This window comes from Carassius carassius, chromosome 29 (assembly GCF_963082965.1).
Source record: "Carassius carassius chromosome 29, fCarCar2.1, whole genome shotgun sequence".
NCBI lineage: Eukaryota > Metazoa > Chordata > Actinopteri > Cypriniformes > Cyprinidae > Carassius > Carassius carassius.
Window position 1 is genome coordinate 2318348 of NC_081783.1, and position 25269 is coordinate 2343616.

A 25269-nucleotide genomic window follows, 5' to 3' on the forward strand; every position below is an offset into this window, starting at 1 on the left:
AAAATATTAAGCAGTGCAATTGTTAATAAGAAGAAGATATGTGTCTTGAGCAACAAAATCTGAATAGTAGAATGATTTCTGAAGGATCATGTGACACTGAAGACTGGAGTAATAGATGCTACAGATTAAAAACCTTTTTCTCTATATGTGTTAAATTTAATTGACACTCCAGGGTCACGTATGTTCATCTATCAATAGTTCCTTTCAACCAAACCTCCATAGTTACAATACACTTATGCATTTTATACGCATTAGTATTTGAGCAGGCAAGCAAACTAAATGTGTCTGTGATTGATGGTGGCTGATAATGGCATAAGATCTGCTCAATAGTGTAGCTCTGGCTCAGGTGCACAGACTGAATCTCCTCTGTTCCGCAGCTCCAGCACAGCTTCACAGCTTCCTGACCCATCAGTCTTATTCTGCACAGCCCCAGTTTGACTCCGCTCCATCTTCCCATCGCCACCACCACATCATTCTCGTCCACTGTGCTTAATAAATGGCCATCGACCGCCTTTCACTCACTGTTGTTAAAAGGCCTGGCTCTCTGAAGGACATTGAGTTCTTAGAGAGAGACAGAGAGAGACCAAGCATGACAAATGTCATCTGTTTTCTCTGCAGAGCCTGGAAACACACAGAGTGCATGAAAGGAAAGCAGTGATTCAGTGCCCAGTTGTGGATGCACCTTCACCGTCAGGTCAGCCTGCATACGCTGCCTTTCACTGCCTTCTGAACCTCCAGTGTGCCCTGGCTCTGTGCCTGAGACTGACCTTTATATCAGGCAGAGCTCTCTTCTCCGAGAGGGCCGTGTCACTGTGGTTCTGCTTCTGGAAGACTCAGTTTGCTGAGGGCTCTGTCAGTCTGGCCTGTTTCCTCACTTCAGCCCACTCATGACACACATCACCCACACCTCGCTCCTCTACACCCGCCTGTGCCTGCAGAGGCCTTTAACCTCACTTATACACACAGCTGCCCAAAATAACTACTGGCTATGTCTCAAAGCCATGGGATGGTTGCTTTCATTCTTTTATTTCGATATTTTTCATTTGAATTTTTATTTCAGGTTTTAGTACACTTATGTGCTTTTGTCTTTTGCATTAGTTTCTTTTAATATTTTTATTTAGCTTTATTTTAGTATAATTTTATACTGTTTAAGTTTACCACTTAATTTTTTATTTTCATTTCAGGGTTGTTGTTGTTGTTGTTTTTATTAATGGGAATGATTTAACAGTTATTAGTCAGTTATTACAATGCCTTATTTTCAAAAATGAATGATGTTATTAATGTTGTATATAAAGTATATGGACCAAGAGAGCATTTTGGGGCAGTAAGGGTGTCTAACTAAATGATGTAGTCAGACCTTGGGCATGTTCAAATCTATACTAATTTCTGGGCATTTTAGGTATTTATTTAATTTGTTCAATACCCTAGTTAAAAAACAAACATATGCGATAATATATAAAAAAGATACTAATATTTTAATACTAATTACTTCAAATCCATTAACATAGGTATTGACATTATTTAAGACTTACTGAAAACCTTTGGTGTTTTTATTGCACCATGCACATTTCTTAATACCATGTTTAAATGTGTTTTCATATCAGAGTTATAAAGGAATATATGATCTCTGTATAACATCAGTCTTTAAATGCAAGATATTAAGTGTCTACCTCAAAGTATTTTAAACCATCACGCAGTTGTTTGAATCAAAGATGAAAAAGATGGTGTGATTGAATGCTGTAATAAAACCTCACCTGCATTTTTGGGCAGTGTTTGACTTTTCAACCTGATCTGTCCATGCCAGACCTCAGCAACATTTCTGGACTTCACAGAATGTGTGAATGCTTGAATCAAACCCAGAACCTTTTATGCATCACAGACTTTTCAAACCAAACATCTCAATTTTTAAACTTAGTATTTTGGGCAGCAAACCTAGACCAAAAAAATGCATTATATTGCATTTTCCAACATTTCATAGCAGTGTGTGGAAATGCAAGTACTTACGATGCACACAAGTATGCAGCGTACTCTATTTAGACCTTCTATGATGTCCAAAAATGTGAGTATTGTGATGATTTAAATGCGCCTTTAAATTCTACAAATCTGTTTAGGTTCAGTATAATTGCTTGAACCTTGCTGTGATGCCCCAAAATGCTGGAACATGGCTCAGCAGGTGATCAGACACAGACAAGATCCACAATGCAACCACTGCAGATTTAGATTTGTATGCAAAGTGTTACAATGAATACAAATAAATAAATAGAGAGAAAGAAAGTCGGGGGAAACATAGAGATCACGTATAGCTCTCCTGTGGAGTAAAAGCCTGTTTAAGGTGCTTGTGATCGCCACAGGCTTCCTACAGAGACACTGTCCTACTCTCCTCTTTCAAGAGGGACAATACGCAGCAGGTAGACGGCTGTCAAGCTGAGTGAAGACTGGCTTTTGAGAAGTCAGTTCATCTTATCTGCAGTCTCACTCCTGACACAACACTCGAGCAAACAAAAAGCCCAGGACTTCTTCCTTTACCACCTCACACGCACAGATCCGAGTCAGGCTTCCCGTGCAGTTGAGTCTTCTGGAAGTCTGTGACTGAAACACTTCTTGGGCTTCACAGAGCAACATGCTTGTTAAGATCAATGCTATGCATATGTGTGATGCAACTGAGGCGTCTGTCTTAAGTGAGAACCGGGTATTTTTCATCGTTCCATATATGTTCTCACATCCATTTCTATCTGTGGAGCGGTTGTCGTCTCCATCGTCTATGTGTATTTGAGATACACCTGCGGCTGTCTTCATTTGAGCTGATTAGCGTTGAGCTTGTTGACGACTGTCTCTCGGTCGAGTGCTCGCAGTGCTGGAGGCACACAGTGCCCTCCTGAATTTATGTCCCAGACCCTCCTGTGTCATCTTAACTCACTCTTCAAAGAAGCACCTTTGACGGCACAGAACATTTAGCCATGGAGCCATGGGAAGAGCATTGGTTTGTGAAATAATAGGCTTCGATTTCATCGCTGTGCAGTTTCCACTTTGAGACGTCGTAGTTAACTCTCTAAAGCTATCTCAAGACATCTCAGATCTGATTCAGTGTTGTGTGTAATTTCATATCGCCGTCTTGGGTGACAATGGAAACAGATCAGCCACCGGCTGCATGGTGAAACTACTTTGCTTTCTTCCCACAGTGTGAATATGAAAACACAAAGTGCATGTATTTGATTTAGAAAAGTTCAGAGGTATCAAACTCTTTCTTGTGGAGCGCCTCTATTCCTTCTAAAGCAAACATCTACTCTGTGTTTTTATTGCTTGCTCAAAGTTTTAACTTTCAAGAGACTGCTGATGTCAAACTTAAATGTTTCATGTGCATTTGACAAAGTAAACATTTGCTCACCTGGGCCGACAACCAGTATTTAATGGAGCGCAGCATAAGATGTGACGGAAGATGAAAACAAAACTACTTGCCCCTTTGAGATTCTCGGGGATTGTTCTTAAACTAGCAAGCTCAAGTCTCTCATTCTATGCTCATACCGAGAGAAAAAAATAGACTTTAACGTCAGTATTCAGCTTTTAGATTACTATGCTGCACATTATGGGCATTTTGTGTGTTTTTGCTCTGTCAGTGCATGCGTCTGTGGTTTTCTTAAATATACATGTGTAAAGCTCTTGATCCATAATAGTACACAAAAATATACATAAGAAAGTAGAGATAATAACCATGTTCTTTTCTAAACAATGAGAGGTGAATTCAGTAAACAACTTTATCATTGTAATATCTGGTATTTCAGCAGTGTTGCCAAGTCTGTGGTTTTCCAGTGGAATTTGGCTACTTTTATACTGTTTCTGCGGATGGATGAGGTTTTGACCCACCAGAAACCAAATGGGATGGGATTGCGATAGATTTTGGTACCAATTAGGGTGGTTTTGTTATGCAGACCTGGCAACCCTGTATTTCAGCACAAAACCATACGTGCATCTTAAGGTGAGGTCACGTTAACGAAACTTAAAAAAATGACTTTTTGGCTGCAGAATTTTGACACTACCACGCGTTTATTAACATAAAAACTCACAGCCCAACATAAGCAGGCGCTGTATGCCGAACTGTGCTGTTCCATGCTGATTCAAATTCATGTCGTTCCTCCATGTGCAAGTCCTTTCTATGCAAATGATGCTCTTTATAAAATGATCATTAACATACACTGGCTAAAGCAGTTGACACTGTGCTTTCAAAGGGAAGAGAACAATCTCGATTTTGTTTCAAATTAATGTTTATGTATGTTTTCTAGTGATCAAGGCAGCCATAAAGAATCATTTTCAGCTTTGTAAAGAGTCAATTTGTGAGGCTCAGAAGAGTGGTATTCAGTCTTCCAGATTCAGCCGAGGGTTGAATTGCTATCAGCACTAATTTTGTTGCCATATTTGCAGCAGTACCTGATTTACATAATTCCGTCAATGAATCAGGTGCTAAAATAAGGCAGGCAAATAAACAAAATCCCATTCAGACTTCAGTGATGATCAGACAGACAAGTCAGTTTATGCTTGATAAACATTTTTACCGAGTTATTATTGTTTTCACAATATCACAGCGTGTCATCTTAAGTCCATGACTGACATCTATAGTTTTGTATTGAAGCTGTACACATATCTCACATACTCTAGTCGGTGGAGTATTGTATTATTTCCACTGGAATGAGCTGACATAAATATAAAGCTCATCATGAGCCGCCACAGTAAACAGGAGTTAGTGTAATGATGGTGATGATGGATGGTGAGTGTTAGTGGGCAGCTGTAGGGTTCAAAGAGACTTACTTATTTATAGTGACTGGCTTACAGCCAAACATGCCTGAACCGCTTTACGTCCAACTCTGTTTGGACCCCCCATCAGGCACACAGTCCCCTCTGAGTCCCAGCAGGCGCTTCCTTCAACTGCATTCCCATAGCTTGTTAAGACAGTCTCTTCAGTCCTGATGGAAAGTACAGATTATCACCAGATCGTCTGCACAGCATCGCTGAGGAATCAGCTAACAGCAGAACATGGCAAGCTTTGCACTTGTATTCAAGTCATGTAACAAGTGCCAAGTTTCATTGATTATTCCTTCTCAGGCTGGTTTTCTCAATGCATCTTATTAATGGTTGAATTGGTTTATCAAGAAGAGATTAGCTTTGTGAACCTTGAGGTTCTAGTGCCGTGTTCTGCAAATTAAACCAGTCGAGAGAAAGATCCAGTGACATGTTGAGTTTAAGTCCTGTCTATGCTAAGACTATAAAAAAAAAAGTGGCAAAAGGCCAAAAATATGTCAGTCTGATCGATGTGATTTAGCGCATTACCGTTTTTAATGATCTTCCAGATCAACTCTGGTCTTTTAGATTTGAATTGGATCATAAATCATTTGATCAGTGATTGATTTTGAATGTTTCATCTTTTTCATATGTGGCATACGAGTCAATAATGAGCTATGGGGTTAATGCGGTGAAAAATGGAGATCAATGTCTTGATGAAAGAAAATGTTTAATATTCTTTTGTGCTTGTCTTCAAAGACCTGCCTCCCCCTGCCACCAGAGAGAGACCGCCCGGCTGTAAGACGGTGTTTGTGGGCGGCCTACCAGAGAACGCCACAGAGCAGCTGATTGTGGAGGTGTTCGAACAGTGCGGGAGTATCATCGCCATCCGCAAGAGCAAGAAGAACTTCTGTCACATCCGCTTCGCTGAGGAGCACACAGTGGACAAGGCCCTCTTCCTGTCAGGTACATGATCGGGAGGATCTTCCTCTCTCACTGCAACGCCAAGAGTCATCTAATTTACACTAACAGCAGCTATCCTGTAAATTGTGTACTTTCATTGTAGATTACACCCTTAATATTTCACAACATCATAAGTAAGAATACTAATAAGAGCATTAACTCATGCTTAGCACTTATATGCCATGCCACGTGATTTAGAATAATTTCACTTAACCTTTCACCGCATGGAAATGAGGCCCATGTGTCCACAAGTTGACTCTTGACTTGATGGATTGATGCAGAATTAATGAGGGGGGCGGGGCTTCCGCACATCACTCACAGAACTCAAGATCTGTAGAAGCTGGCCCTCGGGAGTCCCTGACAGAAGAGGTCACCGAGAAGACAAGTGCAGACACCTAGTAATAAATTCCTGCCTTTGAACACTGCATATCAATCACCTCCTCGACACAGGTCACATGAGCTGCTTCTCTATCCAGTCTCATCTTAAATCAGTCTTCGTATGCAAATATTAGGATGTCCACCTCAGCCACAGAAAGCTAATTTAAAGAGCCGGTCGCTTCAATAATACCCTTTCCATTATTTATTCTTCTCTGAGTGTTGCTCTCTCAGTGGAGGAGGGCGAGATTGGAGCGACGCCCCATATATTATATGGCCTCGTGACGGAGCTCTGCAGGCCTTTCCATAAATAATGCCGCTCGTTTCTAATGCGAACACATTGCGTAAAATATTTAACAGCGTCTCGAGGGCTGTAAAGCAGTGATAGAGGGGCGGAAGCAAACTGTGAAGCTCTTTCTCTCATATCTGTTGACACGGGCGTCTGTGAATATACACCTCGAGCCTCTCTGAAATCTACTCGCAGCATAATACGATTCATTATTTTCATGTAACGCTTCGCCATTTGTCAAGATACTTTTCCGGGCAATTGAAATATATAAACCTTAATAAAAAATCACTTTCTTTTTTTTAGCCCTATCACAAGCCAGATTATTCTCATACATCATGGCTTGTCTGTGCTGGTAGGGGTTTTAGGTTTTCGATTTCCTGGTCTGAGTGTAACTTTTGAGGAGTTTTACATTTCGTACGAAATAAACAAGTATGCGTGGGTTGGCCTTTATACAGTATGTCAGCAAGCACATGTTAGAAGTAAAGCTTAAGCATCAGAGACAGTTTGTGGGAGTCTCTTTGTCACGGGTCACTTCATGAGTCAGTGTTGCTAATATGTTGTTTTTCTCATTACATTCTTGTGGTTTGTTTAGGCTGAATACTTTTCTGCTTCTCTCATTCTCTTTTCCCGTTCTCCTTCCTTTTTTCCATTTAACTCTTTTGCACTCTACTTCTTTTCCTACTTTTTCCTTTCCTCTCCATCCTTTCCTTTACTTACTTTTTCCTTTTCCTTTCCTTTTTAATTTTCTCAATTCCCTGGTTTTTTTCTTCTTTTGCTTTTCCCCTTTTCTTCCGTTTTCATTCTTTTCCTTTCCGTTTTTTTTTTTTTTTCATTTTTTTTGTTCTTCTGTCATTTCTTATCCTGTCCTTCACTCCACTTCAACTTCTTTTCTCCACTCCCATTTCCATTATCTTTTTTTCTGTTTCCTCTTCCTCTTTCTTTTCCCGTTTCCTTTCCTTTTCCATGTCTTTTCATGTCCACTTCTTCACTCCCTTCCCATTCTTTTCCTCATTTTCCCTTCCTCTTTCCTTTCTTTCCCTTTGATTGGTTCACCTTTTCTCTTCCTTTCATGTTCTCGTGATTTTCTTTAATTGTTTTTCCTTTACTCCCCTTCCCATTCTTTTACCTCTTACCTGTTTATTTGACCAATTCCTTTCCTCTTTCTTTTCTTGTCAACTTCCTTTTCACCTTTCCCATTTCCCTTCCTCCCTTTCCCCTTTTTCCAATCCTTTGTTCCATTTCCCTTTCCTTTCTTATTTTATTTTGCTTTGTCATCCTTTCCTTTCCTTTCATAATTTTTCCTTTTATTTTTCCCTTTCCTCTTTCCCATTCTTGTTTTTCCTTTATTGCTTTACTCTGCTTCCCCTTCCATTTCCATTTCCTTTTCTTATGTCATTGTCCATTTCCGTTTCCCTGTCCTGTAGGTTATAGGATCCGGCTGGGATCAAGCACAGATAAGAAGGACACAGGCCGGCTGCATGTAGATTTCGCTCAGGCTCGAGATGACCTGTACGAGTGGGAGTGCAGACAGCGAATGCTGGCCCGGGAAGAGAGACACCGGCGCAGGATAGAAGAGGACCGCCTGCGTCCCCCCTCGCCGCCCCCCATCGTCCATTTCTCTGAGCACGAGTGCAGCCAGCTCGGAGAAAAGCTCAAAGGTGGGACACGTGACGTGTTATGCTTCTGTCACAGTGATTTAGTTGTTTTCATCAGTCACACGTCTGTTGTTTCCTGTTGTCTGGTTGCATCTAAAAGCTAGTTTTCTCTTTGAGTTTGACATTCCATGGTGTTTAATAGAAACCATCTGTTTAACGACTGCATTTCAAATCTCTTTTTTGAAAGAGGAAGTGTATTAAAGAGAAGCTTTTGAGATGAAATCAACAGTGTATTAGCCACTGCTCCATATGTAATGGTTTATATGCAGTTCAGCTCAGTTTACAGTGTTTACAGGTAAAAGATGAAGGAAAGAGAGGACAGCATTCTGGAGAAAATATCAATAGCATCCTAACATCTGCTAGATTTGCCTGTATAATCAATATTGGACAAGTTTGACAATTATTTTTGAATCTGTTAGTTCTGATTTTTTTAGTCTCAATCAGATTAATGAGCAACTAGATCAGTTTATTGATAGAGAAGGATTTCATATTCATGACACATTGATGCAATCTTAAAAGGGTTGATGGATTATTCATTTAAATTATTTGACAGCATCTTTTGTTTATCTGTATATAAATAAATCAAAACCTCCTAGAATTCTCAGTCAGACGTGTGTTTGTGTGCTTTACAGGAATACAGTAACAAGAATACAAAAACAAAATATATATATATATAATATTATTATTTTTTTTACAACACTAGTCATCTTCGATGAACAGACAGCAATACCATTGCAACAGTTCTTCATCTGTCACAGTTAAAACCAACAGCTCCGCAAATATCTGCCAAACTGTTAATTTAGTTGATTTTATTTTATTTTATTTTTTCAGATTTTAAACAAACCCAAAAACACTAAAAAATAATAGATTTCTGGAAGAGACTCCCTGTGGCGTTCATTAGTGATTTTCAGTTTTCTCTGATTCTCATCTCATTCCCAGCCAAACGTCGCAAGCCAAAGCTTTGTAGTTCAGAGCAATCTGCTTGACTGTTTTCCACATGCACACACACACCTGTGTGCCTCTGGACTTCATGAACAACTGAATCATTTTGAGTAACATAACCCCTTTTAACAGAAAGCACTCCATAATATCCATGAGTTATGATTGACAAGTTTGATCGTCCAAGCCCTTTGCGTTCTGTTGATGTCTGTTCTCTTGTCCTCTCCTAAATGTCCTCTACTCTGCTAGTGTGCATTTGCTGTCTTTTTTAGCCCAATAAACATGTCCTGCTAATAAGTTTTGACACTAGAAGGTCCCAGATGAGAAGTGTTGCTTTCCAACTCCGTACTGAGCTCTCGTCCCACCATCTGCTTCTCCCCCACCTTTTTTCCTTTCCCCACTCAGACGACTCCAAATTTGCAGAGGCGGTACGTGTCCTTCTGACCTGGGTGGAACGAGGGGAGGTAAACCGCAGAAATGCCAACAACATCTATTCCATGATCCAGTCCTCCAACAGCCACATCCGCCGGCTGATGAACGAGAAGGCCGCCCATGAGAAGGAGATGGAGGAGGCCAAGGAGAAGTTTAAGAACGCTCTTGCTGGCATTTTAGTACAATGTGAGTGTTTCTTTACAGATGTTGCTTCTGTTTCAAACCCTTGTAAGCTACTTACCCAGACAGCATTTTTGGGCATCATGTGCATTTCACAGTACACTAGGCTTGGAGAGATGATAAATATACTGTTTACATCCAAAAAAAAAAAAAAAAAAAAGGCACTCTGCATAAAAGATTTTCAGACTGAACAGGAAATTACTAAAAATGCTGTTTGAGGGATTGAAACCTTGATTGAAAATATTGGATTTTTGGCCTTCTGCTGAATTCCATCATTATTGGTGCTGGATTTTACATGAATTATGATAGCTCACAGATCACAGCTCTGCTGTAATAAGACCCAATTGACCCAATCGCAGCTGGTGGCTGTAGATTTGCATTTCTCTGAGGCATTTCTCACAAACCCTGAAATGATTTCACTGATTTCATCCGTTCAGAGCACATATAAGGGCAAATACATGACCGCTAAATAATACCAAGATTTTAGGCCAGATAACAGATTTCACACGTGTATGTGTGATTATTTGACTTTTATATGCCACAATTTAGAACAGTCTTGCTGTATGTATGAGAATGTGTGATCCATAACGTGATAATAGAAACATTAAAAAGTCGGTAAGAGGTTTTAAAAGTTTTTGAGGGAAGTCTCAAGGTTGCATTTATTTGCAAAAACGGTATATTGTGTACTTTCACTGAAGCTGAATTGTCAGCATCATCATCTTCACATGATCCCTTCACGTGACACTTTGATGAATAGAAAACAGCATCTATTCGAAGAGAAATCTTTTGTAACATTCTAAATAACTCTACGGTCATCTTTGATCAGTTTAATGCATCCTCGAGTATTAATTTCCTCCCCCACAAATCTACATTTTTGAATAGTAGTGTATGTCCAGCTAACATACAGGAACAACCTGTATATATTTCTTCACTATAAACCATAGGTATCACTTTATAATAACTTTCATTAAACTTATCGAGCATTATTACATTATGAAATATTCACAGATCATTAGAATTGCAGCGCCAGGACTGAAAGCTTCTTGTCTGAAGAGCCCAGAGAGGTGCCTGTTGTGTGACGTCACTGTAGTTTCATCTGTGCTATCAGATACAAAAGGAAGCATTGGGTAAATGGGTGCTGCCAGCTACCATATGATTACACTTCACTTCCTGCCATCATAGTACGCCCAACGCAAGCAGTGCTTTGTACATGATTGATCCAGTGCCCAGAGAAATGGAGCTACCACTCACACACGTATAGTTTCCTTGATGCATGGCAGTGTGCATTTGATTCAAGTATACAGGGGGGGTTGTGGGCATATAGAGAGAATGTTTCATTAATATGCAACTAGGGTAAAAGAAATGGAACAAAAATGAACACAGACTTATTGAAAGGTCAAGGCAGAGAAAATCTTGCCTTGAAAGTTACTGCGTTTGAATATCATGCATATTTATCTCTTGATGAAGTGTAATTGAATTGATTGAAATGAAGTGTAATATTTATAAGAAAGCTACACTTCTGAATGCAACGGCAAAGGTTAAGAAAATCTGCCCATTTTTTGACCTCAAAAGCAGTTTACGCTCTGCCGTCAGTTACTTGTACACTGCAGCTTTTCCACGACTAGGTTTTCTAGTGTACACGCTTTGATCTGAGATTAGGATGAACCAAAGGTAAGTTCTCCAGAGGCTTCTATCACTTTGAGCTGAATCCAGAAGAAGGTAGAGTATGTGAACCTATCGGGCATGTGTAGATCTTCAAGACCCCGAGTCTGTGATTTGGTTTAGCTGCTTAGTCTCTGGACAAGCACACCTGATGACCCTTCATAGATTAAAAGTAAGTAAGTAAATCACTAGAGTGTCATGTCTAGCTCAACTGATTGCTCACATAACCTTGACTTGAGCTTGTAGACACTTCTGATGACATGCCACTCCACAACACACCTGTGCATAGGCTTGTAACTGTTCCATAACACTTCCTGTGAAACCTGTATTTACAGTATGATGCATTTTATACATAATGCACAATTCCTTATAATGCACGAGGAGTGTGCAGCAAAGCCATTTTCTGTATACGCTACCTTTCTAATGTCTGGGGCTTCTCTTTGGAAGCAATTTATACTTTTATTCAACGAGGACACATAAATTGTTCAGAAGTGACAGTAAAGAATTTTATAATGCTACAAAAGATTTCTTCTTCTAATAAATCTGTTCTTTTGAACCTTTTTCGTCGAAACATCTGTGAGGGAAAAGAACAGTGTATCATACAACTGTTTTCAGCGTTGATTAAAAATTAAATGTTCCTTTGAGAGGCACATTTCTGAAGGATCATGTGACATTGATAACTGGAGTAATGATGCTGAAAATTCAGCTTTGCATTCAGAGACAAAATCTTACTGGCCCTAGACTTTTGAATGGTAGTGTATGTATCTGGAAATTACAAAAATTGTCTGGATATAGTAAGGTATAGTCGAACCACAAAAGCCTATTTTTAGATGTATATCATGAATAATTCATTGAATTATTCATGATGTTTTACGACTGTGCTTTAAAAAAAAAAAAAAAAAAAAGATAAAAGTAGTGAACAATGAACAAAAAACATCGTGACTTCTAAGCTGCACAAGAATCTGTGCTTTTTCTTTGCAGTTGACTCTGAACCAATTGTTTTAGTAAGAAAAGGTGGAGAATAAACAAATGTTAAAGTTCACACCGCACTTATTTATACACTTAGTCATATAGGCTTTGCAGACTCGCCAGAAATATCCTTTATCTTTGTATTTGTTGAATAATCAGTGAAACTTTTTTTAGTAATGTTATTCAGCAGAAAACCTCATTTGAGTCTTTTCATATAAGGTATTTCATGAAGAGTAAACACACATGATGGCACAAGAAATGTGGTGCTAATCATGGGATTTAATGCTTCATACTTGTTATAATCCTGGTTAAAGTATTTGTAAGAACATTCAAATGATTATAAGATTACATTATAAGGCATTATGAATTATACTGCATCAATATACATTACAGGCTTCATAGAAAGTTTTCCTCCTCCTATACTAACTTCACTTCTTATTATTGATACAATTGGAGTTCCCGGTCCAGTCATAGTTCGCTGTCCTATAGACATGAATATCTGGAATAATGCTTGATTTATCTGTGATGTCATACAGGAACTTGATCTGATTTGAATGTCATGGTAAGTTTCTGCTTATGCCTTCACAGTCACCACTGATGTCTGTCTATCAGAGCATTATAGTCGTATCCATCCTGGTGTCATTTGTGACCCTGGAACACAAAACCTGCATTTTTTGACTGGTTTTGTGGTCCATGGTCACATATAGAGATGGAGCTTCACAAGCATCCACAGACATAAACATATTTACCAATACGTCTCTTCTCTAGCCTGTCAGGTTATTCTAATGGCTTTAGAGCGTCTGCTTGAGGAAATAGTGACAGTACTGATTTGCAACCAAGCCTTCTTGAGCTGTCTGTCAGAGTTATCTTCTCAGTTATCAGGAAAACTAGCTACAGATTTTTCATCAGAAAGGTCATTTCACCTTAGAAGCACCTTCTAATCGCTTCCCTTGGTATTTAGCAGTGTCCAGCCTTTTATCTGCAAGCTGCAGACAGCAACCTTTGATACGAACCAAGTATCTGGCACTGTAGTAATGTCTGGTCTGTCGTGATGGCGAACACGTGCGGCGGAAGAATCGCTCACGCAAAGGAGAAGAAAGCATTGTGAAAGTGGAGCATCTGTCTTATCCGAACGCAGACAGAGCACAAAGCAAAATAAAGGATGAGGTACAGGATACAGCTAAAAGCTTGCTGGGGTTGCAGCCCTGCAGGAGGATAGAGCAGCAGATTGTCTGGGAAAGACTATTTCAGCTTAAGATGCTGGATCGCAGCTGAGGTTGCAGACTGGTGCTGTCACATACCAAATCTGTGCAGTTTGTAGTAAAAGTGTTAATGTTTCTGTAAACTACCTTGCAGAAAACAGTTTTCTTATTATTGCACAAACATGGGAGAACACAAGTAAATATTTGTACATAATGGTTGATATTATAAATCTGTATTAATTCAGATAAATTCACTAAATTATCACTTTGCTTAATGTCATAGATATATATTTGAGCTTAAATGTTGTATTATATACTGGAGTCATATTATTAAAGGCATAATTAGTTACATGCACAGCACATACTGTATCGAAAACATAAAATTTGCATTATGTTATTATAATGCTAGATATCTTATAATTAAAAATTCACCTTGGATAGACCGAAATAAACATTCAGATGCATACAGTATCAACTGATGCTTAATTACCATTATCGGCTGATATGGTACTGATAACAACAATATTAACTTAAAGGTGCACAAAGCAATTTTGCCAAAAGATGTTGATAATTGAAAGCACCAAAACAAAAACGCCTTACACACAAACATAGGACCTCGCCCCTATTTTAAAATCTCCATCTCACACGTACGTACACAACCATATGAAGATGACACACACACAAGTATGTTCAATCAATTCCAACAATTAGCTGCAAAATCAACGCTGACCAATCACGAAGAAAAAACAGCACAACCTCTGCGCCCAATTCGAGCCATTCTCGCTCCTTGAGTTTTCTCGACCACCGGAAAGCTGCTTTGATATTTATGCGGGTCCGACCTCTTCCCCTTCTTTGTAATGTTTTGTTTCTCTGATATTTTCCTTTTTTTATCTGCCATCTCTCTATCTATAGTCAATCTGCTAATATCTGTCTTGTGTCTTCAAATTGAGTGCTCTCTTCTCTCTATCACAACAAGACACGCCCCCTTAATGCTGATTGGCTACATGTGTGTATTGGGACTTGCTGTGGTCAAAAGCGTTTTTCAAATATTGCTCAATGCACCTTTAAAGAGAAAGACATACACTACCTTTTACTGAACATTTGGGTTATATTTTTATATATATGTTTTTTAACTGAAGTCTGCTAGTCACAACATTACTATTATCAGTATTGAACAGTTGTGTTGCTTCGTATTTTTTTAAAATGAATTTAAAAAAATTCTGGATAAATAGAAAGCTTAAAACATTTATTTAAAATAGATTTGTTTAGTCTTTAAATCAGGAATTTGGTTTTGCATTTTACTACAGTGAAAGTGACCCATACTCGGAATTCGTGCTCTTCAACACACACAAACACACACACACACACACTGTGAATACACACAGTGGGCAGCCATTTTAAAGCTGTGGCGCCCGGGGAGCATTTGGAGGTTCGGTGCCTTGAGCAAGACTGCTTTCAGACTGTTGATCTGCCATGACAGACAGAAAACGGACTGTAGAGAGGACTGGATTTGTGACAGTGTTGAGAAGCTTTACCTGTTACATGATGAACTTGTGAATGTAGTCTGACACAGATCATAATGATGCATGAAATCGAGCTTGCACAGCTAAAGGCTGTTGTTTTGGCCTACATGATTTTCATTTGTAAATGGTGAACATTCAGAACTCAAACTAGTGAAATTTTGCCATGCACATCAGACTAAAAACACTGCACCCTTACATGCACCTACACAATCTCAGTGGTGCATACACTCAGGCACATGCTCTCCATCCTAGCTTTGCTATCGATCTCTTCCATCTAATTAAAGGATGCTGAAGTCACTATCGATCTGGCCTCTCTCACTCTTGAGCATGCTGTTGCTGCAGACAGATTAGTTTGGCATCCTTTCTGACTCCCCAGGGTTTATTAACCCCCCTCACGGAGAGAGAAATGGGATCTCTGAGTGAATCTGCATAGGTCACTTTATACCATCAGTAATGATGTCATGCATCCATCAAGCCGCTGGCACCATATGTTTTTGTCTGTCAGTCCTTCAGTTACATCACTTAGGCTGATGGATGCTTAGTTGTCATTTCCCAGACACTTTTTTGGATCCATGATGCATTGCACATGCAGAAACTCTTTGAAATAGGGTATGATAGTCTTAAATGTTCTAGTCATGGCAGTAGCTTAAAGACCTATCAGATTTTGCTAAAAGTAACAGGCATGCTGAGATTTAAAGGAATACTTGAAGTCTAGAGGACAAAACCTAGTGAGATGCCTTGCTGTCTGTTTCCTTCTGAAGGGCCACTCACACTGACAGTGTTAAATATCGATAAACCAACCTGATGTCATTTGGATAAGAGGGACAGTGAACTTTGCAATACAACAAAACGAAGGAATCTTGTGCAAAATAGCCGAAATTTAATTATTATTTTTTTTGGAACATACCAACCTTTACATTAGTATTTCGCTAAGTTAAGAGCAAAATTATTACAATCACGAAATAGCGCTCCATTCATTGCATTGATGTATTTTACTGATTAAAAAAAAAGTTTAACGTAATAATACTGCCTTTCAAAAGTTGATTGGTAATATTTTTTTCATGTTTTTGAAAGTAGTCTCTTATCCTCACTGCATTAATTCAATCAAAAATACAATAAGAACAACAATATTGTGAAATAATGTGATTTAAAATAGCTCATATATTTTAAAATGCAATTTTTTCTTGTTCAGAAATCATTCTAATATGCTCATTTGCTGCTCAAGAAACATTTTTGAACAGTAGTGTATGTTTTGCCTTGTCATCCACTATCTTGGATGATTTTTTTCTCTACAGAGGATATGTGTGGTGCTGCCTTGCGTTTAAGCCACAGGAATGTGCATAATTATGCCGCCTACTTTTTGGTTCAGCTTTCATGTCATTAACCCACCGATGTTACCTCAAAACACTGTCTAGGTTGGCAGATTGCTAGTTTTTGGAACAGAGTTTATGTCAGAGATGTCAGAGCAGCACATTCTATTAGCAGCGGTTGATTCTCAGCAGCTGTTCCCCTTTCATCCTGCGCTTTCTTCCTGTCTTACATTCTCACAGGAAATTACTGCCATGTATCTCCAGCATCCAAAGCACTCTTGCCCCCTAAAACAGTTGATTGACTGCCTTGTCAACAGATGACTATTTCTTGAAAGTTTCCTTTAATGAGTTTACATAAGTGAGACGCCCTCTATAATCTATACACACTGAAGTAATGAGCACAGCCTGTCATAGATAAAACATTCATATATCATTAGGCTTCCACTTGATGTACTCTTAAAATACAGGAAATGCTATCCGGCCAGAAAAGTTCATGAAGGTGAGAGGTGAGTTGTGGTAATTGTGAAAGAATAAACATGAGACGGAACAGTTGATTTCAGGTAATGCTAGGGTATTCATTATTCTGCTGTTTAATCTTCCCAAATCTGTCATTGTTGACTTGCCCACATGTAATATTTCATCCAGAATGTTATTCAGAATGTTCCAGCTGCTATTTTGCTACATACAATAACAGTCCATAGCTGCCACAGAAGTTAAAGGAATAGTTCTTCACAAAATTAAAAATGTGTCATCATTTACTTGTTCTCATTTCGTTCCAAACAAAAAATGTTTCAGAGAATTAAAGTCTTGCTGCTTGGACCCCAACGTTCTTCTCAAATATAAAATATATTTTGTGCTCTACAGAAGAAAGTAAGTCATACAGGTTTGGAATGACATGGGGGTGAGTAAATAATGAGAGACTATTCATTTTTGGGTGAACTCTCCCTTTGACATTTTATTTTTTTTCTCGAAGAGACATAAATGTGATCTAATTCAGATCTCGTCCCTATAGATACACCAGTCACCCCAGCTCAGTGTTTATGCTGTATAGAGGGGGGTAGGGGAAAACAAAATCACTTCCTTCCAACCTGACATAAAATTTTTTCAATCCTCTGCACCTTCCCAATCGCCCCTCTCTCTCTTTCTTTCTTTGGACGCCCATACTGGCCCCTGCATCCCCTGCCACAGTTGAGCAGATTGTGTCTGTATTCCACGCTGCTTCCAAACAAAAGGCATGGGACCATTTCTCGAAAGCCCAACGCAAGAACCTGGACATGTGGCGGAAGCAAGCAGAGGTTGGTGTTTTCATTTCTTTAAGTGAATGTGTTCATGCTTCACATCTTCAGAATTAAATATGCAGTATGTTACTGTCATATATTAGTATTTTCCATTTCCCCTGTCCATTTGCCCTTTCCTGCCAGTTCCCCGTGTGTTCTTGAACTCTCCTGAAGTCTATGTATTTTCTTTTGAGTTGAATGTTAATGGTATGATAGTTTAATTGCTCAGCTCTGTCTGGTAGTGAAATGTGACCCGCCACTGACCCTGAGATTTCAGCGGTTCACAACCGGCAGGTAACATTGAGTCTCTCCTGATAGCAACAATAGAAATGTCAATATATCAAATCATTGGTACTCCAAAACCCTCAAAGCTCAGTAAAAGAGAGATTTATTCTCTATTAGTGGAAGTTGGAGAGAGACACTGTAAGCTAATTAATGAATCCACATATTTGTTGAAGTGTTCCTGTCTCTTTCCACTGTTTTCTGTGGTCACTAGGTAAGTTTTAAGACATCTCTGATTGTTAGTGCACAAAGACCCAATCTGGGGTCTAATTAGCACTTTAATTTCCATTGCTGGCAACATTACCATTTTACATGGATCAGAGAGCTGATATTGTTTACATTTAATAAAACTGAGAATTCCTGCTCAGCAAATGATGAGTGTGAAATCAACCGAGGAGTGGACTGTCCGTGTGTCATAAAAACATGTTCCTAGAAGTTTACAGTAATAAATTCTCATTGCTTTAAAGTCAACATTATTTTTTATCTATTGAGCAAAAATAATCAAATAAAAAAAATTGGTCTTCATAATATTGCATGTTAATGATACAAAAAAGTAGCAAGATGCATCAAGATTTTCTAGTGGGTAAACTTGACCTTCAGCTTGCTTAAAGTGTGTGTTGGAGAAGAGTAATAATCTACAATCCGCAACAAACTGGCATTCAGGTCTGACTTTGTTGTGGTATGTTGCATCCATGATTCAGTCAGTTCACAAGCTGAAGCACCATCCTTCCTTTTTTTCTAGTTCATATTTGTGTTTCACTATGACTGTGTTTTAAATGTTCACATGAAGCCATTGGAACATCTTAAAGATGCAGGTACTGTAAATGCCGAAAGAGACTCCTCACTGTTAACACAAGGTAGGTGTTTAAAATGAGTTGCACCATGTCCTAAATAATCCTTTATATTTTTTTATCTCAAAGTTGTAATTCATTTCTTTCATTCATTTCCAATAAATTTCATAATTTCAGTTGAGCAAAAATGTAGTCATCAGAAATGGACATTTCCATCAGAAATATTGCACACGTCCATCCATTTTCAGCGACTTGTGAAGCACATTAAGACAAATTGCTAATGCTGCCAGTTAGAGCTTCTGTTAACTTCATGAACTGAGTCCTTGATGGACCGCCTTAATTTAAAATTTTAATGACACTTTATTCGATTTGTCTCCAAATGAAAAAGTTACATATAGAGTTCTTTTAGCACTTACCCTGTTCTTCATCTCTGAAAGGAGCTTATTATTGCTGCAGTAATTGTGTCCTTATTGAGCTCTCTCTTTTAGTGAGTTCCTCTCATTTTATCTATTTCATTTCTCCCATCAGATGACAAGAAAGGGTATGCAACAACCCTAATAACCCTTGATCATTTCTAGAAGTTGATGTAGTCCTCATTTGCTGTTTTCATCCTCCAATCCCAGTTTTTGCCCTCTACTCTGACCACTTGACATACGTCGAATATGTTTAGCCTCAGATACGAGCAGCAGTTTCTCACTCCCAGGTTGGCATTGTGCTTGCAGCTTCACCGTGGCTATGACAGGAAGCTCTCAATGCTGTCACAGTGGGGTGATGCCTTGTTTGAGAAGAAGAAAAAGTTAGTAGGCCTCTCTCGCCTTTTACATTATGTATTGAGGAGCCAACCTCAAAACTGTCGGAATCCCTCTAGTATGACAATGCAGGGCTTCAGGGATATGCCATGCTTTCCTTTGCCTTTGAACCTCAAACTCGAAATGTTTATGTTCTAAAAGAGCCCATTAGTACCATTTAAACATCTTCTGCTGTAGGAGGTTGCTTCACTCCTGAATCCGGTTATTTATATCTGGAGCAGGTGACAGTAAGTGATAGGTAAAAGATGACACACTATTAAACTATGTTTACTTTTCTTTTCACCCTAGGAGCTCTTTGGACCCTTACTGCATTTCTCTCATAAATGTGACCGTAAGATGGCGGTATCTAGATGATTTCATCCTGATTTCCATGAGCTCCCTTGCAAGTTTTCCCCGCTATTACGAAACAAAGCTTCAGTCTGTGTTGGTTCTGACACAGAAATGTCCAGTCAGTATTGCGGATTCTCCTCGCTTTAGGCTGATTGTTATTCCAAGCAGATGGCTACTTGCAGTTGCCTAGACGAACTGAATTCAGTCACAGCACATTTATATTGTGGGCAGCTAGACGTCTTGTATAGGAAAGTGTAAAGCAGGAAAGCTAGATGCCTTCCTGTGGTAGCCCCATATCATCTATTCATCTATCCCTCTCCTGATTGGGCAGATGGGCTTGTTTGCTTTCGTGCTACCTGCTCGACCTCTGTAATTCTCAGTGAGATCATGTGTTGCTTTGTGAGACAGATGGTAATGTTAATGCCGGGCCTTTTGTTGGTTATCAGAGAGTAAGTCTCTCTCTCCCTGTGGCGGTTGTGTTGTCTCTATGCACACCCTTATCTGTTTGCTGTGTGCATTCCTCTTTAGGCAGAGAGCTCCTCCATCAGGAGCACCCACAGGGCAGCATCCATGTCTAGACATCTGCTTCATCTTCCCCTGCCCGGACCTGCCGATCTGTGGTGGCTGTGCAATCACTTCCTGCAACAATTAAGCCCCACTGACAGTCATTATAACACATTAACAGTCCCTGTGCAAAGTTTGACTGTGCGCATAGACAAGGCTGGCCAACATCAGGTGTCTCCCTTGAGGAGTCCAATCTCTATTTTACAATCTGATCGAATGGCTTATCATATTTTCATGTTAATCAAAGTGTGAGAGATCATCCATCGGCGGTTGGGATCATAGATTATATTCCTCTCATTCACAGGAGATCAGAAACATCCACAATGAAGAGCTGATGGGTATTCGGAGGGAGGAGGAAATGGAGATGTCGGATGATGACATGGAGGATGCCCCGGAAAGTAAGGATTCGGATGATTCAGGTATGCAACATTTCTGATTGACAGTATATAAACAAAAGATAAGATTTTTTCTTAAAGCAGTACAAGCAGTACTTCCAGTGCACCAACCGCATATAGATTGAATCCACTGGTGATTTGTCAGTTTTATGAGGAGCCTTTTCTCAGATCACACAGTGCTGATACATTTGCAGATAACCAGCAAATTTTCACAGTATAAATGAAGAGCGAAAAAATAATTGAGAAAGCTCTGACTGTTTAATGACCCTTGATATATTTCTGGATTCCGACTACGTAACTGCCACTATTCACCAACTTTTTTCAATAAACATTCTTTTCAGGAACTAATGAAGCTTATATAATTTCCCTTGCCTGTGAGACCTCAAACTGGTTTTGAATCTGTTTGTATCAGAAAACAATTAAGACATAAATATCAATTACTGTATGTGTCTTTTCTTTTTCCCACATCATAACCAGACCTCTGAATTGTAAGGACTTTAATAATGCTGGTTACACAACGATTCCATTAAGTTATTTTCATACTTGTTGGTTCTCTGATTGATTAATTGATTGATTGATTGATTGATTGGTTGATTGATTGAGTCAACCACTTTGCGTTTAATATTTCATATATATATATTTATATATAAACCAAATATGTGGGAAATTGTTAAAGTAGATGGTCTCTTTTGGCATTTGAGAGATGGACCAAAAGAAAGCAGATTTGAAATAAGTAATATCACAAGCTTGATTCTAACTTGCAACACCCAACTGAGCACTATGGCTATGGCTGCAATACCAGCATGTAACTTTGATGATTTTACTTTCTCATGTCAGCAAGTTAAATTAAATCTCTCTGTCAGCTGCCAATTCTATCATGGGGAAGAAGTGTAATTTTTGTATTACATTTCCCACAACCCCCTGTGGTTTCCCAAGCTGCTCTTCCGGTTAATTTCAGGTTGCTTGTCACCAAAAAAAGAAATGCTGTTAGAGAACCTGTACTATAGCTGCTCAGGATAGAGAATCATGGGATAGTGTAAAATGATCACTGTGGGATGTCATTGTCTTTTTGGCATCTTGAGACCACTTAGCACACCCTCTTTAAAGTCAGTTTGAAGTGAGACCCTTGTATACGTATGTGCCGCTTAACTCATCAAATTTGAATAGAACTATTAGAGATTCTCCAGTGTAACAGAGAATCTGTCATTAGTATGAAAATATATGCAAATGTAATCACACATTTACCAGGTTTGATTCACACATCTTCTCATCTGCGACCTTAGTTATTAGAAAACAATGATAACAATCACTGTCAGTGGGTTGTCAGATATCTGGAAGGATGTCGCAGGATAAAAAAAAGGGCCGAAGATCCACATGGTTAATGAAGGAGGTAATTTAACACTTGCCACATTTATGAAAACAAATATTTCAGACGTGCCAGTAAGACGTGCAACCTCTGTAAAGAGTGGGAGTGGCTTATACTAACCTTGGTTTGAGTTTTAGCCATTTTAACTGGGCAGATTCACCTCCATCTTCACTGCAGCCCAACATGTTTGCTTTTATTTTCCCCCAGAGTTAATCAATGATAACGGGCAAGTGTCCTCTGGCAATAGCTGTAGTACAGAGTGCAAACGGGAGCTGCTTTCTTTACTCCTGGCACCCCAGGGCAGCACAGGTCGATAGAGCTGCCTGCCGTGTTGCGGAAGGTGAACCTGGATGTCTCTGAGGGCAGCAACTTGATGAGAGGAATCAATAAAGACCGCTTGCTTTCCTCCCTTTCTGTCTGTGTCTCTATGTCTCTCTTGCTCTTGTTCTCCATCCTTCTGTTTCTTTCCCCTCTAATTCACACCAAACATGCTTCCAGACAAAACAGAATTGGTAACGTGGCAGCTACCTTCATAAAGAATGCGTTCTTGTGCCCCGTGTGAATTGCTATTCCATTGTGCTTGGTCTAGTACGACAGAATGGCCATTCTGCAAACTTCAGTGGTCTCAAGACACATTATTTTCAAAGATGAGATACCTTTACGGCCACATAGCATGGTAAAAATGACACATTTATCACACAGAAGTCACATTAAAACCCAAATTTGTGTTTAAAAACACAGCATGACCAACTTGAACCTGTTGCGCACCTTCATAGGCAAATCTTTCGCCCTCTGGCAGAATTCCAGAGTGATTGGTTTCCTATGGGAAACCCCTGTGAAAATAAGCAAACTTTCAGAGTTTGTCATTAGGTCTCTTAAACACAAAAAATACATAGCACATACAAAAAATTATCCTTCTTAAACTATAATGAGCTTTTTTATCACTACTTCTAATTATTGCATGAAATGCAAGTATATTTATAGTCAATAGGATTATCCCAATTCACGTATGCACTTTTCTGTGATAAATGGTTCAAATAGTGCATTCACACTTAAAATTATAAAAAGGAAAACTTTTTGCACTTAAAATACCCGAAATGAAGTGTGGAATGTTGTACACTTCATGCACTCAACTGTTGCAGCTTTAATTATGTTGCAGAGTGGGATGGGGCTGTAAGATTCTATATAGAAAGTGAAAGAAAGTGAAGTGACATTCAGCCAAGTATGGTGACCCATACTCAGAATTTGTGCTCTGCATTTAACCCATCCGAAGTGCACACACACAGAGCAGTGAACACACACACACACACTGTGAGCACACACCCGGAGCAGTGGGCAGCCATTTATGCTGCGGCGCCCGGGGAGCAGTTGGGGGTTCGATGCCTTGCTCAAGGGCACCTAAGTCGTGGTATTGAAGGTGGAGAGAGAACTGTACATGCACTCCCCCCACGCACAATTCCTGCCGGCCCGTGACTCGAACTCACAACATTTCGATTGGGAGTCCGACTCTCTAACCATTAGGCCACGACTTCCCTAAAATGTATACACTACACACAGTGTATAGTGCAACTTTGGGATGCAGCTAATATTTCTCATATCCACCATTGTATTGTTGGCCGAATTCTGGTATTGGGAATATGTTCGTTGTTTCCCTTTGAATTTGGCCGAAAAGAGGAGGATTACCATTGCTGCCTACCTTTTTGGCCACTTAAAATGCAGTCTAGGTATTCAGCTCGCTAGGTTTCTGAGCAGATCTGAGACAGGTAATGATGCATTTCCCTGCAGACTTTCGACGTTGTTCATAGCTCAACCTGGCTTTCCTTATCTTCCACCCACGTCACTCAGATACTCATCCTCTCCCTCTTCAGAGCTGCATAAGCAAAGATCCTTCATCAGCTTCGCGATCATACACCCAGCTGTTCCCCCGACTCTCTGCTCTATCTGAGAGGGACACGCTTCTCGGAATAATCCCGTTATCTCCTCCCGCTAGACGCGAAGCAGAGGTGGCGTCTCTGATCATCGGGTTGTTAAGAGACAGCTGAATGACGGAATGTCTCAGTGTGAAGAACCCTTTTGCGTCCGTTTTAATTACAGCAATTTGATAAAAATGCCCATGGTACATTAAGTCAAGCATTTAGTAATACATTTTCACTCCATTTAATCCTCTCTAATTAGCCTCTGAAAGAAAAAGGAACGCAGCAGTGGTACTGAGGGTCCTTTCATCTCTGTCCATCAGCAGAATTCTCTAAGAAGCTTTTGAGGAACGCAGTTTTCTTCTTTATTTTTACCCTTTCTAGGCCTCACCGCCACCACCTCGTGACTTATTACTCGGCACTCGACTCTTAATATCTGCCTTTTCTCTTTCTGTTCCATTATTGGTTTTCACCCCTGCCTCCTTCACTCATGTGTCTTTGTCTGCTTATTTCCCTTTCCTGTCGCCAATGCAGTTGTCATTTTTCATATCTCTCCTGCTCTCTCTCTCTCTCTCTGTGGTCTGTCAGGGCCGCTGGCTCAGGTGGAGGCTCTGAAAGAAGAGAACGACAGTCTGCGGTGTCAGCTGGACGCCTACAGGAATGAGGTGGAGCTTCTGAAACAGGAGCAGGGCAAAGCGCAGCCCCAGCGCAGCGAGGAGGATGCCACCCGCCAGCAGCAGCTCAGCTTCCTGCAGCAGGCCCTGCAGGGCATGCAGAAGGTACACACACAGTCCACACACCGTACAGCACAAAATCACTTTCTTACACAGGGTTTTTATCTTGTTTCCAGTAAAACTGTCTACATATTAGCGATACCGATACTAGTACTCCTGTACTCGTTAAAAGATACCACAAAACATGTGATAAGTGACATATTCAGACAAAGAAACACCGACAACAGAACAAAAGACAGTAGAAAGGAGTTATTAGATATTAAGGTTGTGTATGTAGGATATCAATGCAATGAATATAATGTTAAACATTAAAAGCACGCTGAGACGATTGAGCGTGCAGCAGCGGAGATGCGCGAGCTTGTCGAGTGAATATACATTTCATCACTGGAAAGTTTGTAGTTCGGTTGTATATTTCAAAAAAACAAGTAAAACAATCCACAAGTTACTTAATGGTAGGGAGAGAGACAGAGAAAGTGAGCACACCCACACACTTCTGTTGTGTGATCTTTGATGTTCACTCAGTTAGCACACACATTTGG

At 39.7% G+C, this 25269-nt stretch overlaps 1 protein-coding gene across 5 annotated transcripts in view; it reads left to right on the forward strand.

Annotated features, from left to right (window-relative positions):
• The window catches only part of enox2 (ecto-NOX disulfide-thiol exchanger 2), a 234891-nt gene that overhangs the window by 186901 nt on the left and 22721 nt on the right, over window positions 1-25269 (forward strand). For all 5 annotated transcript variants that reach the window (XM_059515413.1, XM_059515415.1, XM_059515416.1 and 2 more), the window contains 6 exons: window positions 5530-5736; window positions 7822-8055; window positions 9397-9609; window positions 17458-17564; window positions 20627-20741; window positions 24585-24775. In XM_059515413.1, the coding sequence (XP_059371396.1) occupies window positions 5530-5736; window positions 7822-8055; window positions 9397-9609; window positions 17458-17564; window positions 20627-20741; window positions 24585-24775 (1067 nt within the window). The remainder of the gene's footprint in view (window positions 1-5529; window positions 5737-7821; window positions 8056-9396; window positions 9610-17457; window positions 17565-20626; window positions 20742-24584; window positions 24776-25269) is intronic.